This window comes from Syngnathoides biaculeatus, chromosome 20 (assembly GCF_019802595.1).
Source record: "Syngnathoides biaculeatus isolate LvHL_M chromosome 20, ASM1980259v1, whole genome shotgun sequence".
NCBI classification, from domain to species: Eukaryota; Metazoa; Chordata; class Actinopteri; order Syngnathiformes; family Syngnathidae; genus Syngnathoides; species Syngnathoides biaculeatus.
Genome location: NC_084659.1, coordinates 13,019,433 through 13,041,782, shown reverse-complemented (window position 1 = coordinate 13,041,782; position 22,350 = coordinate 13,019,433). Strand labels below are relative to the sequence as shown.

Genomic DNA, 22,350 nt, shown 5'->3' with positions numbered 1-22,350 from the left:
ACATTAAAAAATGAGACCAAAATTAAAAAATATTTAAATAAATAAATCCACTATTGATATGAACCTGTAATCAGCACAATATATATATATATATATATATATATATATATACAGTTTATACTTTTTAGGGAGTAAAAGTAACAACTTAACAAATCGTGTAAACAATGTAAAATGTCATAAAAAGCCTTATAGAACATCCGAGCTTTATATGATTTAATCAAAGGTACGTGGAAAGTTGTAAGTCTGTGCTTGCATTTATGTATTAAATGTGCAGCCACATCTCCAGTTTTTATGCAATTGTTTTACTTTTGTTTAGCACATGTGCAGTGGATACAAAAAGTCTATGCACCCCTGTTAAAAAAAAGAGGTTTCTGTGATGAAAAAAAAGAGAGAGACCAAGGTAAAGAGGAAAAATAAAATTGGGGAGGGGGGGGGCAAAAAAAACTAAACAACTGGGATGATGAGGTTGCATAAGTGGGCACACCCCTCTTATAACTTAGGGAGTGGCCGTGTTCCGAAATCACATGGGAGTCCATACGCAACTGCCACCATTTAAGTTCCTTCTTCTTAACCCCAACGAAAGTGCAACCTCTCTCTCTTGGAACCTGTGTCACAGACAGGCCGTATTTCATTTCTATTTCGTTTGAGGACTACACAATTTTGACAATTTAAGAAGCAACATCAATGTATTTTTGCTCCCACAAAAGGCAGACTGACGGTCTCTAGCGATTCTGACGACATCGACTTGTTGCATTGCCAAAAATCACTTCAAAGCATGAAAAAGTTGTTGACATACTTGAAGTCAAGGCCTGCTACAGCCTTTCTTTTAATAATAAGGTTACAAAGTGTGGTTATTTAGGGATGCAAACATCAGTAGTCATAGTAACAATCCAGGCTTCATACTGTGTTTTCATTTCAGTACCACGGACAGCTCGAGTCACTTTCGCCTTCCTTTCCTGAACTCGATGTACAACGAATGCAAATGAGGAGGTCAAGTCGACATTTTCTTTTTTTGTTTCATTTCATGGCAGCAGTCGGTGTTTGGCTCGTTTTGGCACTGGCAAGTCGCCTGGGGTGATACTCCAGAAGGAGGTCTGGCAACTGGAGGGTCGCCAGTTTGAAATACCGCAGGAGAGGCTGAGAGAAAATCCCTCGTGCATATGTTTAGGACTCAAGATATGTGTCAAGAGCCAGATTTATGCAAAGAGGCGCGTGATGCAATGCTTATGGCTTTTATGTAATCAGATTTGACTATTGGATGGTTTGGTCCATTATTTAAAGAACATAAATATAGTTGTATTATTAGTCCATGTGCACTAAACAAGGGTTTCGCCAAATTTGTGTTCCAAAACTTGCCAAAATCAACATAAACTGTACAAAAAGGGTAAACAAATGTGATAATGGAAAAAAAATACTGGGGAACATCAAGAACTGTCATGTCATGTCATTATCCAAGCCGCTTATCCTCACAAGGGTTGCAGGAAAGCTGGAGCCTAACCCAGCTAGCTTCGGGCGAAAGGCAGACTACACGCTGAACTGGGTCGCCAGTCAGTCGCAGGGTAGATATCGACACCATCACAGATGTGGAAATCCATCACAAGGCAGGCGTGTGTAGCACTACACCATCAGTGACTTGACACAGTACACACAAGTTGTCCGGTCTTTTACTCGGATCACGGAGTGCAAAATAAGACACGATGAGATCAAAATGTTGCCTGCCTGACAAATGACAACAATTTTGCTCTGCCAAGTCAGCCACATCAAAAAAAGTGACCAAGGACTCACTTTTGGTTCTGTGACCAATGTTGTTAAACAAATTGGTTTTGACCCCGAGTGGTTTCCTTTGCTCATTGACGGTACAGTACACACTGCACAGATTAGGCTTACTGATAGGGCACGCTAACGTCTACTCGAGTCTTAACGCGTGTCTGGATATCAAAGTAGCCTTACGCTAAGACTTCCCTGGTGGGGGCTGCCCCCCCACACACAGATTGTTTCCCCACAGAGGCCCTGCCTGACGTCGCCAACATGTTAGTGTGACACTCACCTCTCCACGTCGAGGACGCCGATCGGCGGAAAGCCATCTTCCGTCGACACCGACCGACTTCCACTACCCAGTCAGTCGAGCATGTTGCGGCCGGCGGGTGTGAGGAACGCCACCAATTCGGTCGCGCAATCCCCTGCTCAGCGGAAGATTAGCTCTGCTGGGATTAGACTCCGACCGGCCTGGTGGTTGGACTGAGGGACGAACGGGATGAGGGACAACCGCCAGGCTGATTGGGTGCTTGGAATCACAACCATGCAGAAACAAGCAAAAATTATTGGCCCCGCTAATAAGTTTTAATTACATGGCCTTCTGTTGATGCCCAAAACCACTGAGTGGGCTTCTTAAATAAGGATTACGACTGAAGAGATTGTGTTCCTGTGTAAATTCATACATACATACATGCTATAAACAAGTCAACAACTTTCATTCGGCTTGTCCCATTCGGGGTCGCCACAGCGTGACATCTCAGATTAACGCTCATATTTGTTTGACACATTTCTACGCCGGTCCCCCTTCCTGACGCAACCCCTCTTGGGGAGTGGACCCCCCCGCCCTCCAGAGGGAAACAAACTCATGACCCCTGGTTTACCAAACCAATGCTCTAACCAGTGAGCTATGGGGGGCCCTGAAACACAGAAATAAATAATAGTAATACAGAAACAAGTCAATAGCTATTAACCAAGTCAGCCCCAAAATAGATTCTTCCGGCACTAGACAAGGCCAAATAGAAACTTAAACTGAATCTGACTTGCTGATGTTATTTAAATTTTTAATACAAAAAATTAAACCGAAAATATTTTATGTATGTATAATGAACTATGACTGAGGTTTGCTGCAAACAAGTCGTGTAGCCCTTCGTACAAGCAGTTCTCACGAAATAGCCCTCAGACTCAAAAAGGTTGATGACCCCTGGTCAAAACTGTGTGGCAAAAACCTTTGAGCAGTTAATAGGAGAAGAGATGAAACTACTAAATAAAACAATTTGAACCAAAGGCATATGTAGAAATAAGTAAGGGATCAAGAATTGAGCCTTGGGGGATACCAATTGCAGTCATTGCTATTTCTAAAACTGTGACTCAAGGTACCTTGTTATATTGCTCAATACTTACTTACCACTTCATCCCAACCTAGTTTTTTTTTTTGACCATCCAATGTACACACGGGTACACCTGCATGCGCTTTGACATTCTGTCAGTAAGGGTATCTGATGTAGTACTGTGACCAGCACACACACACAGCCCTCCATGTGCAGTATCCAATTACAGCTGCAGATATGTTCAGGGCATTAAATTTTAAGTATTATACATATGTTGTAATTGAGGGCACCTCTCAAAAGGTCAAGATTGGACCGTTTTCTCCAAATATTATCCAAGACATTAAATATGAATGTATGGCACATATTGCCCAAAATATGGTTGGCAAAGGATCACAAGTGTTTTATTTATAGCACAATCAAGTCATGGTTCCAAAATGTTTTTTAAAAAAGAACATCTTTTGGCTAACTCTGCTAGATGACAAGTGTGTGGGTGTGTTTTAATTAGATTTGACTGACAGTTGCCAAGGCAACATAAAGCAGGAAAGCCCCCCTACTTCTGTCAAAATAATCTGGGGAAAAAAAACATTTCTCACTTTGGGAGAATGAGAGAAGACCAATCGCTCATGTGGGAAGCTGATTATGAATATGGGATTCAAAGGCGTGTCGCACTTAAAAGGGGATCGAACTGAGAAATGAGTCAATAATTTAAGATTACGCGGCAGCCTTTGATACATGCAAATGAGGACGTCGAAGTTGTTGCCGTTGACAACCACAGCACGAAGTGGCAGTAACTCACAAAAGGTAGCGCCAGATTTGTGTTTGAGTTTCGCGTCAAACTACATCATCACAAAAAAAAAGGGGGAAAGTCCACCATAATCCATCACAAAGACCACTGGACATGTTCATATTTCAATGCGATACCTCAGCAAAGTTATTCAAATTTATTCCGACTTTTAACTAAAGCAGGTTGGGGTAATCCAGTGCTTTGCCTGAAGTTTATCCAATTGGTCAGGTAATATCTACCCTTTTGACAATGTGAAGTTAAATCCTCTCTCATTTAATAATGTTTTGAGAAGATTTTTGTCGACAATTACAAATTTTTAGGGGCGCTGCCATTTTGGCGAGTCACATGACCGACGTGCGCGCATGTGAGGTGTACCGTGCCACGACAAAGGCTCAATTACATGGGACACCATTTATGCCCAGCGATGATTTCTCGGATTTATCCTCATCTGATGAAGAAATAGCAGTATCGGTTGATCGGGAAGACGGAGGAATACTTCCATACAGATTTGAACCTGTGGCTCGCGGCCCACCGTCGGCAGACGCGGAAGCCTTTAGCCTAGCTTCAGTGTCCGGGGCTAGCGGCCTCCGTCGCCCGGAAGCTGGGCTCGCGGCACGTCGCTGGAGTTCGTTCGTCAGACTCCGCGTTATTCCCCTCCGAAGAACCATCCACGGCTGCCGGTCCAGAGTTCCCGGGGGTCTTTGTTTACACACTTATGTCACGCGTAGGCCTCAGAGTAGTCAGACTCGGCGTCATTCCGCCCAAAGAACCATCCGAATATTCAACATTAATTACAGCCACAGGTTCAAATCTGTATGGAAGTATTCTTCCGTCTTCCTGATCAACCGATACTGCTATTTCTTCATCAGATGAGGATAAATACGAGAAATCGCCGCCGGGCATGAATGGTGTCCCATGTAAACGAGCCTTTGTTGCGGCACGGTACACGCCACATCCCTGCATGTCGGTCATGTGACTGGCGAAATTGGCAGCGCCCCTGAAAATTCGTAATTGTCAATAAAAATCTTCTGAAAACATGATTAAATAAGAGAGGATTGAACATCACATTGTCAAAATAGGGTACATATTACATGACCTACTGGATACACCGTTCATGCAAAGCACTGGATTTCCCATTTAAGTAGTAAAACTGCACTGCATTACACCGAAATGGGTTTGGGATATTTTGGCTCACTCAAGGGGCTAAACATTAAAAACATTAAGGTTCAAAATTGCTATTCAACATGAAGCAGTGCAACACTACAAAAGGCAATTTTTGAAGCTATAATGCATGTACAGTTGTACTCAACGTTATGACGAATGAGCAGATGAAGATATTTGATTTTAGTCTCTGATTTGCGGTGCTCCCGTGAAACGCATAGAAGCAGACACGTTTCTCCGAGCACAAATCCCGAAGAACAACAAAGCTTGTTCCCCCCCCCCCCCCCCTATATTTCCATTCACATTTCTGTGCGTTCGATGAATCACTTCAGCCTCCACATGATTCACAAAGGCGTACTAAAAGGCTTTAAGGAGCCATAAAGAGCTGAGAAACGAAGGGGCTATTTTTTTTTCCTGTTCTGACAAATCCATTTGCAGTTCAAAGCCGCAGAGAAACAAAAACAAGAAACGGAGTCGGCATTGTCCACCTGCACCCACTCATCTGCCGAGACAATAATGTCAATGATTAAGACGGGAAGAGATGGGAGGAATGATGACGGGGTGGGGAGAGAAGATGAGGCCAAACCAAAATAGGAGGCTCAACGGGCCTGTTTTAAGTCACATTGCGCCCCCTGTGGTGGAAATGTCGGAAACGGTCGTGCAGAGAGAGTCAGAGTCGTCCATTGCACGGGAAGGAACGGGGAGCGGGCACGATAAACGATGCGTTTGGATGGGTTAAGGAGCCAGCGAAAATGAAGAAAAATGTATATGTCAATCATTTCTTTATTTTTGAAGTCTTCGCAATGCAGGTGAGGCTCAGCCTGACCTAATCAAGAGAGGTATAAAGAGAAAACTACCAAAAAAAAAGTGGTTTTACCTCTCCCACATGCTTTAAAAATGTATACTTATTAAAACATTATAAACAAATTTGAACAATAAAAAAAAAAAACTGTACAATTATAAGTGAATACCGCTAAATGGCAGTAATGCCGAATGTATCCCAGAACTGGTTGTTAGGTTGAGAGCGAATGAAAATGAAGATATGACGTAAAAAAACTGTAAAATCCCCTAAAATTCAATTATTATAAACAGATGTGTTTTATACAGTGGAGGTTTATGCACAGTAGATATGCTTAAAAAAAAAAAATAATCTGCAACATAGGGAAGCTGCGGTCGGTGAAGTGCCGTACAGTGGACCAAAAAAGTCCAAAAAAGGTCATACAACAAGAAAAGTCGCTAATAAGGAATTCTACATTGTGGGGTGGGTGAAATATTAAGACTTGCGGGTACCGGGACATAAAATACTTTACAACTGACTTGGTCAAAGCAGTCATGGGATTGAAACATCACCAACGCTCACGTGGACCGTTTGTCCACCGCCTGCTTGATCCCGAGCACCAGGTGAACGAACCAGTTGATCTGCACCATCCAGCCTTTCTCGCGGCAGATCTCGATTTGGTCCAAGAGGTGGCGCTGCGCCTCGTCCTCGCTGTGGCCCACAGTGAGGGCCTCCCGGATGTACTCGATGTCCTCCTTGCTGGTCAGCTGGGGCATGCCTAGTACGAGCCAAGAACTACATTTAACCATAACAAATATAGCAATGTAATATATGTAAATGACGTCCCTAAATGTGTTTAGGATTGCAAATTAAACTTATAATTAAAAGCCCAAGTGTCATCCGTATAAACATTCTCAAATAGATATTGTAAGGAAAAATACATATAACATTATTCACGTCAATGTCTATACAAAAAAATAAATATGAGCAGAGAGCGCGTCATCCATGCGCAAAGCTGCGGAAGTGTCATTCGACATCCAAGTGGTCGCCATATTGGCTGCATCCCCTGCCCGTGATGTCACCTCGAACATTCGCCATTCGAAATACGCTGTGGCCCCTACTATGGGACACGCCCCTTCTGACACGGAAGCTCCTTTCGAAGAAGAGAACTCACTAACTCTCACAACCGGGTGAAGTTACCGGGGCAATATTACCCTATCGTTTCGAGCCATATTTAGATGATATGCGGATTACGGGTAAACCACCTCTCTGCCCGATCCACCTCTGCGTGGCAGTGATAAAAACGACGACGGCGCAGCCAAACCACCTCCCCGTCCAATCCACTTCCGCGGCGGAGATGAGCCACCGCCAGGTGCCACGACGTGCTACCCCGTCCGAAGTCTTGTCGACAAGGCCGGTGGCGATTCACAAGGCCTGCGGACGCCGTCCTTCAGCAGTTGCTGCACGGAAGGCTTTCGGTGCGCACGTCGACACATTTAGCAGCCCTACTTTTGGATAAGGCTGGATAAGGATTTTTAGTAGCTGCCATTTGGAACCCACGAAGCTCTCGTCTTTTGCACGTGTGCAATTCATTTTCCATTTTTCACGACAAACCGGATCTTTTGGAAAAATATGAAAAGCGAATCCACCCTCCCGAGTGTTCGAGCAACGCAACGAGCCGGCATTTTGGCATACACGAAGGAACAACGAGCTACCTTCCAGCAGGTAAAATTAAACAGATGAGACCGCCTGAGTGTGCTACTGCCCTGTACGTCACTTCCTGCTTCTTCTCAAAAACAAATCCCTTGAGAGGATTTTCAGGGCGGGAGTTACAAAAAGCCATGTCCGTCAAAACCATGTTTTGTGGTGAAAAAAAAACATCTGGGTTCGTACCGGTTGCTGTTTTTTCATTGATAACATACTGAAAATCATGCATTTCATGACAGTGGCCCTTTCAGGGACCAGCGGGGATAGATTTACAAACAGATTCGCTTCAGCGTATTGCAGTGTTTGGAAAAACAGCGTACCGGTCATCAGCATCATGGAGAAGAGGATGATGAGGAGGTTGGTGTGGTGGCGAAGGGCGAGGTAAGCTTTCACGCACACATCCTGACAACGGAGATCACAAAGAGTATGTAGCAAGAATACTGTATATATGTTAAATGAAGTATTGATTCTGTTTGAAGCACCTGGAATTTCTGGAAGTGCGGGCTGCTTTTCTTTCCCGACGTTCCCATGACGTACAAAAAGTCTGGCGTGAGCACAAACGGAACCCACTCCTTACTGATTCCCATGAAGCTCTTGTAGTTCCCCAAGATGTGACCGAAGTCGATGTGGAAGAGATTCCCTAGCGCGGGGGGATACTTTTTTTCACCACCAGGTGCAAACTGTGAGCGTGGAAGCGAGGCACGCGCGCGGTTACCCGATTCCGTGATCATGATGTTGTCGTTGTGGCGATCGCCGATGCCGAGGACGTAGGTGGCCACGCAGTAGCCGCCGCACGAATACAAAAATCTCTCTACGGCGTGCTGAAACTGGAATGACACAAGCGTTGAACCGCTTCCGCTAATGTGCTGCTCACGCTCTCTTTAGATCTTAATTCAGTTTCATAAAACACGTTTACGTACAGAAAACGTCAATGCATGTGTGGGCGCAAATAACAAGTCTCAAAATAGCAAACGAGCATTGTGTGAGACAGGAAACCAAAACATGCCACTTCCTTTTCCTGTCTGCCGTTTTTGCTACTCCCTTTTAACACAGAGAGGAAGACAAAAACACTTCACTGTAGAGGCGTAGCGATTTTCAAATCCTGGACTACCTTGTCTTCGCTGACGCACTTATCCCGCAGCCACTGATGGAGGATTTCGTCTTTGAAGGCTCCGGTGCTTCCGACGACGCTCTGCTGGATGTTGGCGATGGTGGTGGCGTCCTTCACGATCTCGATCATACCTGCGGTCGACAAAAAGATGAAAGACGTGCGAGAAATAATATTTAGTTCTTTGAGGGGTGGGGGCGACGGACCTATCCTGTTTCCGGTGGAGATGCAGCCGTAAGGCAGCAGGCACAGGTCCAGAGATTCAGTTTCCCAGATGGACTGCATGATCAGCAGAATCTGATGTGAAATGAGAACAACAAAACATCGTGAGACGACACGTGTTGAGTTAAAAACTGATTCCCACGATTTGCCGATGCCGTATAAAAATCAATTTTGGTCGAAAACTGTGAGTCAGACTTGGACTTGTCCCGTGTAAGCCCGCAATCCAGTAAGTCCGTATGAAATGGTAGCGTGACAAAGACGTGAGACGGTGAGCCACCTGCAGGATGAGCATGTCCTGTCGGAGGTCGTCGCCGTGCTTGAAGATGATGCCAATGGGGTCCTTGGACAGAGTGGTGGGGTCGGCCCTTTTAAACTGCAGCCACAGTGGCTTCTTCTTGGACGCCATCACTTTGCATTGCTCGATCTGAGCCCCGAAATGAACACGGCAGCGTTTCGGTAAGGAATCGCGCACGCACAGTGTGGACGTAACGAATGCGTGTGCCTCCATTACCAGCAGGGCTCCAGCTCTTAGTCCGGGATCATAGGGGACCCTGAAACCTTCCGGAAGACCGGACGACTGGAGCGTGTCCAGCTTCTGACGCATCTGGCACACCACTGAAAAGCAGACGTGTTCGCTTTCATTTACGACACTTGCCAACAAAGTGATTCATCTTAATTGGTTATTAAATGTATAATTACTTACTGTAATTACTACTACTTCCGGCCTATAAGACGCAACTTTTTTTCCCCACACGCTTTCAACCCTGCGGTTTATGCGGTGATGCGGCTGATTTATGCATTTTTTTTTTATATAACGGCCGCAAAGGGGCACTCGAGCGGAATAGGTAAGAGTGAGACCGGTGGAATATATGGGCCGAGGAAGTGACTTTTACTGGTCCGGCCTTGTTAGCGCTGCGCTAACGCTAATGCTAACGCTAGCGCCGCACTAACTCTCTGTGTACAGTCTTTCTTTGTAAATATCTTGTGGGCACTTGCAGGTTTTACACAGCTGCAGGGTATGTATGTACCAAATGGTATTTCCTTTACAAATGTACTGGGTGAGGCTTATAACCAGGTGCGCTCTGTATAGGCCGGGAATTACGGTGTAATAATACGTTTATATCAATAAAAGTCCATGCTCACCTTGTGGTGTGACATCATCCTTGTCTGGAGACATAGTCTTGATCTCTCGGGTGACTTTCTGCAGCGCCTCGGTCACCTCCACCTACAATACACCAGTCGATGGGATTAATTAGTGATATGATGTTAAAGAATGGTGCAAAAATATTATTTCACCTGTTTCCCAAAATCCTGCAGCATGGCCTCGCCGCACCCCCGCAAGTAGGCCTCCAGCAGGACCGCGTACCTCTGCTGGTAATGCTTGGACTGGGCAATCTCGCTGCGCAGGAACCAGAAGAGGAAATGGCCGATACGCTTACTCTGGATTTAAAAAAAAAAAAAAGAGAGAGACAATATAAAATGCTTTGGTGCATTATTTCTTTCTTATCTGTGCTTGGGGTAGCTACTGAGTGCGGTCGTGTGTTGTAGGTTTTCCTGTTGCTTACCCTCAGAGCTCTCTTGAGCAAGAACCTGACCAAAGCGCTGTCATGGTAGGGCTCAAACTTGACCGCCTGTAAAACACAAATGCAGCGGTAAGATATGATTTTAAGGCAATATAGAAAAAAGGGGTCCTGTTTAGATATTATAAAATGTTTTTTGAGAGCCAGGTCGAAGAGGTGAACGATAAAAGGCTGATTGAATTTTACTGGCGCGAAAGAGACCTGGACAAGCTGCAGAAGATATCGCAGCACGTCGTCGTCCTCCAGCGTCTCCAGCTTCCGCACGGCCATGGACCGGACCTGGGCGTCAGAGTAGTGGCAGTCCAGCAGCTGCATGGCCAAGCCGACGTCCAAAACGCTGAACCGCGACGATAGGGACAGGAAAAAGTGGAGAATCATTCGCAAAACAATCGCAGACGAAATGTTCTTACCTGCTGTCCCACGCGGTGCAGCGTTCCAACAGCCGGTGGGTGGCGAGGGCGTCTTCCTGTTTGCCCCACCTGACCGAAGACAGCAGCTTCGGGTAGGCCCTGAGAGGAAGACCTCGTGATGTTCAAGCACAGTGCAAGTACACACCGAAATCAAATATTTCAAAACAACAATCAATCAATCAATAGATTTTGAAATGTCTAAGCACCTGGGGTCACGCATACACTCGTGTCGGAAATGCCAGAGCAGCTCTTTGTCCTCAGGACTTAACGGATGTAGCGGGTCAGTGGCCACGATGGCCCCAAACTGTTTCCTCAGGTGGTTTGGCATCTCCCTTTGACCCCGCTCGCGTCCGTCGCCATCCTCGGCGGCGGGCCCGGCGTCCCGGCTCAGGTCGCGGCTCTTGGGAAGCACCACGGGGTAGCAGTACTTATCCAGCAAGATGGCGACGGCCATGGACGAAGCCTTGTCCGGGTTCGTAGCAGACGTCAGCTTGTCGGCGTTGATGCTGCTGCTGCTGCTCTCCTCGCTCTTCTCGGGCATTTTCCACATGTGCAGGACGAACTCCCCCTGGCGCAGCAGCGAGCGGTGGTCGATCAGCAGCAGATTGACGTAGTACAAGAGGCGGTTCTTCGTCTTGCCTTGGTAAAAACGGAAGCGGACGAGGTGAGGCTCGCTTTGCGGAAGCTTCGGCCCAATGTCGGGCGGCCTTACCGTCGTGACTTCCGCCTCCCGACGCGTTATCCTGGTAGGAGGATGCTTTGGAGTTTGGAGTCTGGGGCTGTTTTCTGCACACTACCTGGGAAGGAAATGGGAGCCTGTCATGTATCCACAAATTCATCACGGTTTATTGCCGGGGATGCAGTCTAGACATAAGAACTGTCAGTCAGATGGGCGACCCCAATAGTTCACCAGGCTAAATATATCAAAAAATGATGAGAAAAAAAAAATACCTGCAGGTTGAGTCGAGAGCCTTTAGGCAGGTCTTTGATTTTAATGTTAAACTCCAACCAGCAGTTCCACAAAACCTCCTCGTTGAAGGCTTTGGGGGTCGTCCGTTCCTTAAATCCAAAAGCGGGATTAAAACGGATTTTATTTGTGTCTCAAAAAAAACCAAAAACGAACAATAAACTCCATCTGTCGTTTACGGATCGTGACGATTTGTCTACCTGGGCAAGGAGCTGCTGACTGTGGAAGATGCTGGCCTCGATGAACACGACAAAGTCTGAGATTTTGGGGAGAGTCGGGATGTCGATCCCCAGCACCTTCACCCGGAACTTTCTGTTGCAGTCCCACATGGAGATGGTGAACACACGCTCGTGGTCCTTCCCGTCGATTGTCAGCTGCTCATGCGTCCCTGGGATAAAAAGGACAAAAACGTCAAATGAACGCTCGTCACCAGAAAATCGAGTCGTCTATTACCTGCCACACCGGTGCAATCGTCGACTTGGGCCCAGTCCTCCTCGTGGACCAGATCCAGTTCGGGATCCGGCATCGTCTCCAGAGCCAAGTGGATCTCCTCGCCGTTTTTCAGACACTGACGGATCCAGTTGAAGTTGCGCAGCGGTTTATCCCCGTACAGAAACTCCTCCCTGTCGAAATATGAATCAAACTAATTCCGACGATCTCGGGAATTCAATCCGCTGACTCGATTTCGACAAACCTGCCACACACGCGCAGTACAAAGTCTGCCTCGCACGTCTCGTCGGGGATGCCCAGTAACCCTCTCTTATTTGCAGTTTTGGAGAAGAAGCTGGACAAAACCTGAACGGGATGGTTAAAAACGTGAGCTATCAAAAAAAAAAAAAGCAGATCGAGAACTTGAAGCGGAACACTTTTCTTGTACCTGCGCTGGTGTGTCGTCAATGGACACCTTGATGGTTTGACTTGTTATGCTGATGTGGATCACCACCAGGACGTGGCCGTTACTGACCTGGGAGAACGAACAACAGCATGACGTATATTAAAAAGTTCAATATCTTAAATGGAACTAGAGCATCTGAACAGACATGATAAGATAGGAATCATCTTTAAGGGAAACCAGAAGCTCAAACTTCCTCATGAGATGTGACCACTAGACTCATCAAGTCGTCATAAAGAAGTCAAATGGTTCTTGACTATTCAGTCTTTGGGCTCCAGTATTTCGGAATGCCCCACCTGCAGAAATTACAGAGGTAACCTCTGTTGAAATATTTAAATCTCACTTTGAGATTTATTTCCACAGTCTCACATTTGGTATCTAGTTTCTTACTACACCTCACACCGATGAGGAAAAATGCTACAGAACGCGGACGGATGGTGTTTTATTATCAATTACGTGTGCTGTGCGGCTTCAACCTGAACACAAATCTGACTCCCGGAATCTAACCTTTCCCTGGAGGTGCTCAGGCAGCGGCTTGCGCGTCACCCAGGGGTCCATGGAGTAGAACTTTGCGTCGCGATCGGACAGCTCGATGCGCCGGGGCGTCAGCAGCTTCCGGCGCGTGAACTCCAGCTCGTCGTCGTGCACGTTACTGACGTCCGTGACGTCGTAGCCGATCAGGTAGTTGAGGAACCGCTGGTACCGGAGGGTCTCGTCCGACGGCTGCGGACGAGGCACTAGCTTAATCTGCCCCACGTCCTTCTTCAGCGCTTTAAAAAAATAATAAAAAGCACTTTCGGTATGTGTCAATCGCAAAAATCCCAGCTACAGTGAAGAAAATGAGTATTTGAACACCTTGCTACATTGCAAGTTCTCACATTTAGAAATCATGGAGGGGTCGGAAATTTTCATGGTAGGTGTATGTCCACTGTGAGAGAGATAATCTAAAAAGAAAAATTTTCTCTTGATCAGACAGCTTTCTGGGCTGTTGCTGAGAAACACGGAGTTTCAGCTCCCTCCAAAGATTTTTTTATTGGGTTTAGGTCTGGAGACTGGCTAGGCCACGCCAGAACCTTGATGTGCTTCTGACGGAGCCACTCCTTGGTTTTCCTGCTGGTCCCAATTCTTTTCAGGTCATTGACCAAGTCCTGTCGTGTAGTCCTGGGCTGATTCCTCACCTATCTAAGGATCATTGAGACCCCACGAGGTGATATCTTGCATGGGGCTCCCCTCCGAATGAGACTGACCGTCGTGTGGAGTTGTACAATTTTGTCTGAGGTGTCTTTGGTCAGTTCTGTGGTCTTAGGCATGTTACAAGTTTGAGTCTTACTGATTGTATGGGGTGGACAGGTGTCTTTATGCAGCTAAGGACCTCACTCAGTTGCATCTGATTCAGGATAATACATGGAGTGGAGGTGGACTTTTAAAGGCGGACTAACGGGTCCTTGAGGGTCAGAATTCTAGCTGATAGTTGTTCAAATACTTGTTTGCAGCTGTATCACACAAATAAATCATTAAAAAAAATCATACATTGCGATTTCTTGATTTTTCTTTTTAGATTCTCTCTCACAGTGGACATGCACCAACCATGAAAATTTCAGATCCCTTCACGATTTCTAAGTGGGAGAACTTGCAATATAGCAGGGTGTTGAAATACTTATTTTCTTCACTGTAGAAATTCATGAAATGTCTAATATGTGCCTTGGTGCAATCAAGATTGGGAATCACAACCCCTTCCCCAACAAACCTCTCCAATAGTGTACGCAGTCCAGCGTCTGGAAGACTTGGTGCTTGTCGTAGATCTCGCACGTGTTGCCTTTCTTCTGGTAGAGCAAGATGCAGTGGTCAGGAGAAAACCGCTTGTAGAATTCCGGGCAGAGGTTGGACGTCACCGCGCTGAGCCACACCTGAGCCTTCACCTGGAGGCACAGATGTTTAAAGTCAGCCAAAGCGAGATCTGGGTATACAATTGGATAAAAAAATAAATAAGCAACCTGCTCCACCGTCCAGTTTCCCGCGACCTCTAATTGCAGCGAGTCAGGGCAGTCGTCGCCCCCCGACGATGTGGGGAGAACGAACTCCACGATGACGTGATCCATGGAGGCGCAGGACGACGACGTGATGGCCTTCCTGCGTCTCCGCCTCCAGCTATCTTCTCGCAAAACCACTAGCTCTTCGTCGCTCACCTGAATCGGCTGCTCGTCCATCGCCTAGCTTCAGGAGCGAAACAAGGGGGCATATTGGGTTCTCAGGAGAATCAGTTTCACATTGTTTCCTGTCAAGGAGTCAAAGAGCGTAAAGGCGTGGCCAGAGCCCAGACCTAAATCCAAATCTAAAGCCAGTGGCTGATGCCCTGATGGGGATTTCACACACAATCTGAAATATTTAGAGCACGTTCCCATTAAAACAAACACAAAAGTGCACCAACAATAGTAAAAAAAAACAAAAAAAAAACAACCAAAAAAAAGTCTCTTAAAATGAAATTGTACAGAAATATATCAACTTCAACGAGGATCTGTTGCCATTTTATGATTATTTCTATAGAAAGGATGTGATGACTGGCGTTGTTTTTGTTTTTTGTTGCGATTTTTTTTCCCGAAAACAGGAAGCACACGCGGGCAAATGAAACACGACACAAAATGGCTCTGTTTTGACCCGCTTCTGTTAAATACATACTTTGACATTTTTTTTCGACTAATACGCCAAAAAATATGTCACGAAATAACTCATTCAGATAAGAATGAGCATGGACATCACAACTTTTGCGGAAGTGGCACACAAGAAGGCTCACTTATAACGGTACACGAGCCAGAAAGTCTCCAGCGTAAAACTTACCAACGGACGCGTAGGGCAGTAACACCCGGAACAAACGACCCGAATTTCGGCATTAAAGCGAGACGAAGAGAGGATATGTAAAAAAAAAAAAAAAAAAACGTTGAAAAGGATTCAACAACGTTGACTCCCTGGCCGGATGACAAACAGCCCTTCTAACTTTGTCTGAACAGTTGAGCAGAATCCGGTGATGCCTTCAAAATAAAAGTGTCACTCGGAACTATAACCGCAGCTGGTCTGAAGCTTGTTCAGCTTTCGTGTTTTGCTGCCCTCTAGCGGCTAAAAGAACCACCTGCGTGTTAATTTTTCAAAATGAGAAAAAAAATTGCAGTGAATAAATGATATTGAACTGAACGTATACAGGATGGATATTTTTGTGAAATAAACGTAACACTTGTTAAATTGATAACGTATCGAAAAAGTACTCAAATTACAGTATAAGCGCTCCAATGAATACAAAATCTCGAAATACAGTAGCAATACCACAAAACACAATAAATAATAAAATACAATGTCATGTTTCGGTATCGTTTTGAATTAACCCTGATAAGCAGAGACGTTAAAAACATCCGACCAATGAGGTTGAGAGTAGTTTTTGATTGACGTGACTTTCGACCAATGGGATCGGCGAACATGATGTTTATGCCAACCTCCTTTCCCCGTACAAGGCCACCGTTTAGGTGAGTAAAAAAAAAAGTTCATTAAAACTTTTTCGCGTTTTAAAGCGTCGAACTCGACGAGCGAGCGCACCAACGAAACGAATATGATCTAAAGATGGAAAATACGGGACGATATTGAGATGACGACGGCTGCTCTTGTCAAAATTACGAGCTCCACCGCTCCGCTCTTCAAGCTTCATTGTTGACGTGAGTTGTTTTTGTTGAAACGGCCTTTTCCCCAAACCCATTCGACGCATTTATTACACTTATTTACGTTTTACTCAACCTATTCGTTTTTTCCCCCGAATGACGAGCAGATATTAGTCATGTAAAATTCTTGTATTCGTCGACGGAAATCCCCATTTTTAAAGCACTTTCATGTGGTGACAGATCAAACGGCCACTTCCTGTGCTCATGTCCGTTAACCGCGACGCTTTGATTACATTTCCCGAATAACTGATTTATGTCTACTTTTATGAATTGCGACTCGTTTATTTGTTGCCGTCTTTCACAACGTTGAATGAATGGGGGGCCCTACGCGCATGCGCGGAGTCTCTGGAAGTTTATAAACAAGAAGCTGTCACATGATGAACATGTTGTGCAACAAGGGGAGGAAACATTTTTTTTCAGGGAGTGTGAGGGTGGGGGGGGTAAAATGGACTATTTCATGAAAATAAAAGTGAACTTTTTTGTTCTATTTTTAATTCCATGCTAATGTTTCAGTTCGGGCATCATGATGTGGGAGATGGTGATCCCAAAAGGTCTTTCCGGTGGTGACCCCAAACAGCACAAGGACCCCGAGCCCGGTCGCGAACGCACAGGTATTCCGCATGGCATCAGTCGGGCATCTCTCTCTTCCACTCGGCTATACGTCTACGCCCATCCCTCGCAGTCTGACAGTCTCCAAACCGCAGAACCGTCTCCTTTTTATTCATGGCAACGCCGTGTAAACGTAGCTTTAAGAGGCACTCCCAAACGGAAAATGTCTTGATTTGTGTTTACACCCACAGGTGTCAAAGTCAAGGCCAGGGGGGGCGGCCAGATCCGGCCCGCCGCACGATTTTATGTGGCCCGTCGAGGCAAACCGTGTGTATAAACTCCATGATTTTTCCTAAAAGCTGTCCCAAAATTTCAAATTGCGATATCATAAATGATAACGTTGAACTATCACGAGCATTTTTGTGTCAACAAACAACAATAGTTGAAAAACCCATTACCCTTGATTTCTGATCCCAAAACCACAGCGAATACCCGGTTCTTGAAAGTCTCCATTCTCAAACAAATCGGTTTTCGAACGAAAATTTCAAGATTATTATTTTTTTGCTCCTGTTTTCAAATGAAAACCGGTACTCGAACGCCTACGACAAAACCCGAAAATAAAATAACGCGCGCGGCCCGACCAGCTGACCCACGACGCGCGTTGTTATGGTGTATAAAGCAGCCTTTGTACGCAGACGTGGGAAATATCGATTCGGTTTTCGAATAAATCGGCTCTCGAACCGTCTTCTGGAACAGATTGTGGTCGGGAACCAAGGTTGTTCGGTAGTTCGGTAGTTCATAAATCCATCCATCCATTTTCTTTGCCGCTTATCCTCACGAGGGTAGCGGGGAGTGCTGGAGCCTATCCCAGCTGTCAACGGGCAGGAGGCGAGGTACTCCCTCAACTGGTTGCCAGCCAATCGCAGGGCACACAGAGACAAACAGTCACACAAACAATCACACCTCGGGACAATTTAGAGTGTCCAATTATTGTTGCATGTTTTTTGGGGTGTGGGAGGAAACCCACGCAGGCACGGGGAGAGCATGCAAACTCCACACAGGCGGGGCCGGGATCGAACGTGGGTCCTCAGAACTGTGAGGTTAACCTTTGACCAGCTGATCCCACCGTGCCACCTAGTTCATAAATTCCATGCGTAAATACGAGGCAGTGGAAGATTTTGATGGTTTCACAGTCATAACAGCCCCCTGAGGGGACAACCCCAAGTAATACGTGGCCCGTGACAAAAATGAGTTTGACACCCCTGGTTTGCACCCACAGATGAGATTGCCGAAGTGGATCAGGACCAATCGCGTGAACCCTCACACGGCACGAGCAGCGATACCTTAATGGAATACGGTAAATTCCAGCGTCTGTCGTGAGAAATCGGGCTCGTAAAGACTCAAAATTGCTCTTCCTCAGCTGATCTTCCAAACCTGGAGGAGGTCCCGGAGGAGAAAGAGATGACGGCGGTTTATCAAGTGGAGGTGGGCCTGGCCGAGTCCGTTCGGGGGCGCCGCGTGCAGCTAGGGGACACCCGTTGGCTGACGCAGCTGGCCCACATTGCCACCGGGCCTCAAAGCCCACTCCTACAGGAGCCTCCGCGCAGCAGGTCCAATCACGCGTACCAGTTAACTGTTCATCACGTGATCGACTACCCCAACGTCGATTCTGACTAAGCATCCGTCTTGGTTTCCCGTTTTCAGTTGCTCTTCCGCCCAAAGCGACCTCCATTCCTACGCCCGGCCTCCCCCCGCTAACCCCGGCAGCAAGCCGTCGCCCCGCAGAGGCAGGGTACGGCAAAACTCATCTGGGAGCGGCCGACCCGGTTCGGAGTCCCTCCCTCGCCTGACGTTCGCTTTGCGTTCCCACAGACGAGCAGCGAACGTAGCGCCGAGGCGTCCGCCAGATCCTCACCGTCCGATGACGAGGACACGGCCTGGAGCGTCTCCTGGCCCGCCACCGCCTGGCACTGTTTTCTCAAAGGTACGCAAGCGAGTCCAAAGGAGAATATGAATGCATCCATTTTTTTTTTTTTTGGGGGGAGCACTCTCAGGAATTAAAAACCCATCAATTGTAGAACAAAACTTTCAAGGGCCTGAAATGTTTCACATTTTTATGAATGAAAACCTTCTCACAGAACGACATGAAGACATGTCAGTGTAATAACATGATAATAAATGATAAAAAAATGCAATTAATAAATTAATTGTCGGTTCCAGGGTAGTTTCAGAGTAGCTGATGTGTGTGTGTGCAGGTACTCACCTGCGTTTCCATAGCGGCGCCGGCGGGCAGTGGCAAAATATTGAGGACCTTCAGTCTGGCAACAAGGAACAGTCAAAAGCTTTGAAGGTACGTTAAATATATTTAATTGAATTTTTTAAAAAAATCCTTTGACAACTCAGGTGCGATCATTTGTTGGGTGGGCTTCATCGTGATTTTGCAGGGTTACGGCTCTGAGGGTTTGCAGCTGGTGGCGCATTCGGAAAACGTGCTGTCCGGTCAGGCCGTCTTGCAGCTGACCTTTGACCCCGGCGCCTTTGGCCAAGGCCTGTTAACGGCGCGCTGCCAACTGGACCACCCGTTCTACGTCAAAAACAAAGGTGAGCGAGCGGATGCATTCCGTCCGGATGTGTCGCACCTTCCTCTGAGACCCACCAAGTGGCTCATGTCACAGTAGAATATTAAATAATAAAATACTGAAATACCATAACTTTCGGCCTATAAGCCGCGACTTTTTTTCACACGCTTTCAACCCTTCAATTTTTATGTGGTGATGCGGCTAATTTGTGCATTTTTTCTAACGGCTGCAAAGGGGCCATTCAAGCGGAAAAGATATGAGTGAGACCGGTGGAATATATGTGCCGAGGAAGTGACTTTTACCAGTATGTTTTTTGGGGTTTTTTTACGGGCCCTGTTAGCGCTGCACTAGCGTTAGCGCTGTGCTAGCGTGTTGGTGCTGCGTTACTGCCGTCTCTCTGTGATTTGTACTGGTATTTTTTTTTTAACCAGCCCTGTTAGCGCCACGCTCGCGTGTTGCTCTTGTGTTACTGCCGTGTCTCCATGATTTTTACCGTTTTTTTTTTTTTTAACCGGCCCTGTTAGCGCCGCGCTAGCGTGTTGCTGCTGTGTAACTGCCGTGTCTCCGTGATTTTTACCGGTATGTTTTTTTTTTTTTTTTAACCAGCCCTGTTCGTGCTACCATGTTGTTGCAATATTAAGCTAAGATAAGGTATTAAAACTTTGAAAATGCTTTCTGTGTACCAACTTTTTTTGTAAATATCTCGTGTGGCTCTTGTGGCTTTTACACGGGTGCGGCGTATGTATGTACCAAATGATATTTCCTTTACAAATGTTCCGGGTGAGGTCGGAAATTACGGTAATTGAAATATTTTGGCATGTACCTGTATTTGTCCTTTTTCTCAGGTTGGTCATCATTCTACCCGAGCTTGACTGTGGTGCATTACGGGATAGCGGGGTACGAAATGGAGCTGGGCGACGTGTGCCTGCCGCCAGGTCACAGAGATGCCGAACATACAGACGACTCGCTCGTCTTTGACACGTTTAAAAGGTACCGGAAAAGTACATAACGTTGCGCGTGTATGATTGACATAATTACAAGTGTACTTGCTTTCTCAGTTACGATTTCACGCCATTGGACTCTTCCGCGGTTTACCTGCTGAGCAGTATGGCCCGACGGCGATACGCCTCCCAGTCCAGCGGGGGCACTGTTTCTCCAGACAGAGAATTATTACAAGGTTTGATCTCCCTTCGTTGACATTTACGGAGCCCCGGACGTGTTGTTGTTAAATTGATAAAAACCGCAGTTTGAACTTGTCTAAAACCGACAGACGCTCCCACGCCCGGCCACTCCCGCGGCCCTTACCGCAAGCCAATCAAAAGCCAGAGTGTCAGCCAACCAGGAAGTAACCACACCGCACCCAAGTGCAAGCGTCCAATGAACGCGTTCATGCTTTTTGCCAAGAAGTTCAGGGTGCAGTACACGCAGATGCACCCGGGCAAGGACAACAGGTCGGTGCGCGCCTTCACCTCCAACGGCGGCGGGGCGCGTCTGCGTCTGCGTCTGTGTTTGCCACGCGCGTGTAAAACGTGTGCATTTGTCGCACGCAGGGCGATCAGCGTGCTCCTCGGCGAGCGCTGGAAGAAAATGCGAAGCGAGGAGCGCCGTGTGTTTACCTTGCAGGCCAAAGCGCTCGCCGACGAACGGAAGAGGCTCGACCCAGACTGTTGGAAACGCAAACGCGCCGACTATGTGAGGACACACACACATCTTTACAGTTACTTTAATTTAACATCACTGTAATAAATTATTATTACTATTTTTGCCAACAGTGTTTTCAAGGCGACAAGTAAAGGCAACCAATGGCAGACTACGTGCACGTTCATAATTCACAAAAGTACACATTCACATTCTTTTGTGATTAAGGGCGATTAAAACAAACTTGACGCATAAATAACACAATTAAACACAACTGAATTGTTTTATTCTTCAGATAAAGTATTTTGAATATCTTCAAACATTTTTTCCCCTCATCTTTCCAATCAAGCGAGGCTCTTAAGCACAAACGTTTGCCCACCCTCGCTATTAAATATTCACTTTTCCAGTTTATGCTTTGAATCGGTGCTACATGTAATCTCTTAAGTGTTTTTAAAAATCTCATTTTTCAACAACGCCAAGTGCATATGTACTGTATTCAAGACTTTTTTTGTTTTTTTACGGGGAGGGGGTCAGGTTTATCTGCATCAGTAATTCTAGATTCTTGAAATATGCTTAAAACAGACGCTTTCCCACCCCCGTTTTTTTCCAGAAAGTATAGATAACTACATATGCATGTTTTAATATTTCACGTCGTATATACGTTACGTAAACCTTTTAAGCCTTTTTAAAATAATTGCCCATTCATTTACAATTTGTTATTGTAGTAAAACATCCCATAAAGTCAATACACATAAGTTTTTAAGGATTTTCAATCTACTGTATGTGCCATAGTGAAATATTTCTAATGTATTATGGTTTTTCAGTCGTTTTGAGGTATTGTTAGTTGGTGATAGCGAGCATAAAAAAATGGGATTTTATGTCTATTGCGACGTGTTGTAAATAATTCCTCAATCAAACATTTGTATAATAGTATAAAAGAGGTTAAAAGGTGTGGCGTCAAAGAAATATTGCATGCTTTACATACAGCCTGTATTATTTTCAAGGTTTATTTATGGAGCACTATATACACTTTATCATATGTGACTGCAATGCGATAGTAACAAATATTTTCATAACTTTTTTTTTGTGTTTGTGAATTATTCACTGGTCTGTTTGTTGACAAGGAAAATAAAACTTAAAATATGATCAAACTCGAAACGGGAAGCGTTTTTGTCACTCGTTTGTGGATAA

At 45.8% G+C, this 22,350-nt stretch overlaps 3 protein-coding genes across 8 annotated transcripts in view; 1 reads left to right on the top strand and 2 right to left on the bottom strand.

The window, feature by feature from the left end:
- ano2b (anoctamin 2b) overlaps positions 1-4,087 on the bottom strand; it is a 41,752-nt gene extending 37,665 nt beyond the window's left edge. For 3 of the 4 annotated variants that reach the window (XM_061807390.1, XM_061807394.1, XM_061807393.1), the window contains exon 1: positions 2,048-2,666. In XM_061807390.1, the coding sequence (XP_061663374.1) occupies positions 2,048-2,084 (37 nt within the window). In that variant the 5' untranslated portion in view covers positions 2,085-2,666. Of the gene's footprint in view, positions 1-2,047; positions 2,667-3,676 lie in introns of those variants that run through there. The other variant, XM_061807392.1, reaches the window with a different exon arrangement.
- A 1,692-nt stretch (positions 4,088-5,779) lies between these two features.
- pik3cg (phosphatidylinositol-4,5-bisphosphate 3-kinase, catalytic subunit gamma) lies at positions 5,780-15,685 on the bottom strand. 2 transcript variants are annotated; one of them, XM_061806841.1, is made up of 24 exons: positions 15,528-15,685; positions 14,687-14,906; positions 14,440-14,611; positions 13,200-13,462; positions 12,678-12,764; positions 12,495-12,595; positions 12,254-12,423; positions 12,001-12,188; positions 11,785-11,892; positions 11,546-11,630; positions 11,040-11,472; positions 10,834-10,932; positions 10,625-10,760; positions 10,409-10,474; positions 10,140-10,283; positions 9,987-10,068; positions 9,355-9,458; positions 9,121-9,267; positions 8,828-8,918; positions 8,625-8,755; positions 8,229-8,340; positions 7,996-8,153; positions 7,834-7,915; positions 5,780-6,584 (listed from the first exon to the last, which is right to left on the bottom strand). In XM_061806841.1, exons 2-24 carry the CDS (start codon positions 14,897-14,899, stop codon positions 6,385-6,387), a joined length of 3,372 nt encoding a protein of 1,123 aa, XP_061662825.1. In that variant the 5' UTR covers positions 14,900-14,906; positions 15,528-15,685; the 3' UTR covers positions 5,780-6,384. The 2 variants fall into 2 exon arrangements, with proteins under 2 accessions (XP_061662825.1, XP_061662826.1); XM_061806842.1 differs by lacking the exon at positions 15,528-15,685 and adding an exon at positions 15,369-15,447.
- A 155-nt stretch (positions 15,686-15,840) lies between these two features.
- On the top strand, positions 15,841-22,305 carry LOC133493473 (HMG box-containing protein 1-like). 2 transcript variants are annotated; one of them, XM_061806843.1, is made up of 13 exons: positions 15,841-16,204; positions 16,907-17,004; positions 18,222-18,299; positions 18,363-18,552; positions 18,647-18,734; positions 18,815-18,926; positions 19,198-19,292; positions 19,387-19,543; positions 20,367-20,511; positions 20,580-20,698; positions 20,792-20,972; positions 21,072-21,213; positions 21,294-22,305. In XM_061806843.1, the coding sequence occupies exons 1-13, from the start codon at positions 16,143-16,145 to the stop codon at positions 21,312-21,314; spliced, it is 1,488 nt and encodes a 495-aa protein (XP_061662827.1). In that variant the 5' UTR covers positions 15,841-16,142; the 3' UTR covers positions 21,315-22,305. The 2 variants fall into 2 exon arrangements, with proteins under 2 accessions (XP_061662827.1, XP_061662828.1); XM_061806844.1 differs by having other exon boundaries at positions 15,841-16,390.
- Positions 22,306-22,350: the final 45 nt, after the last annotated feature.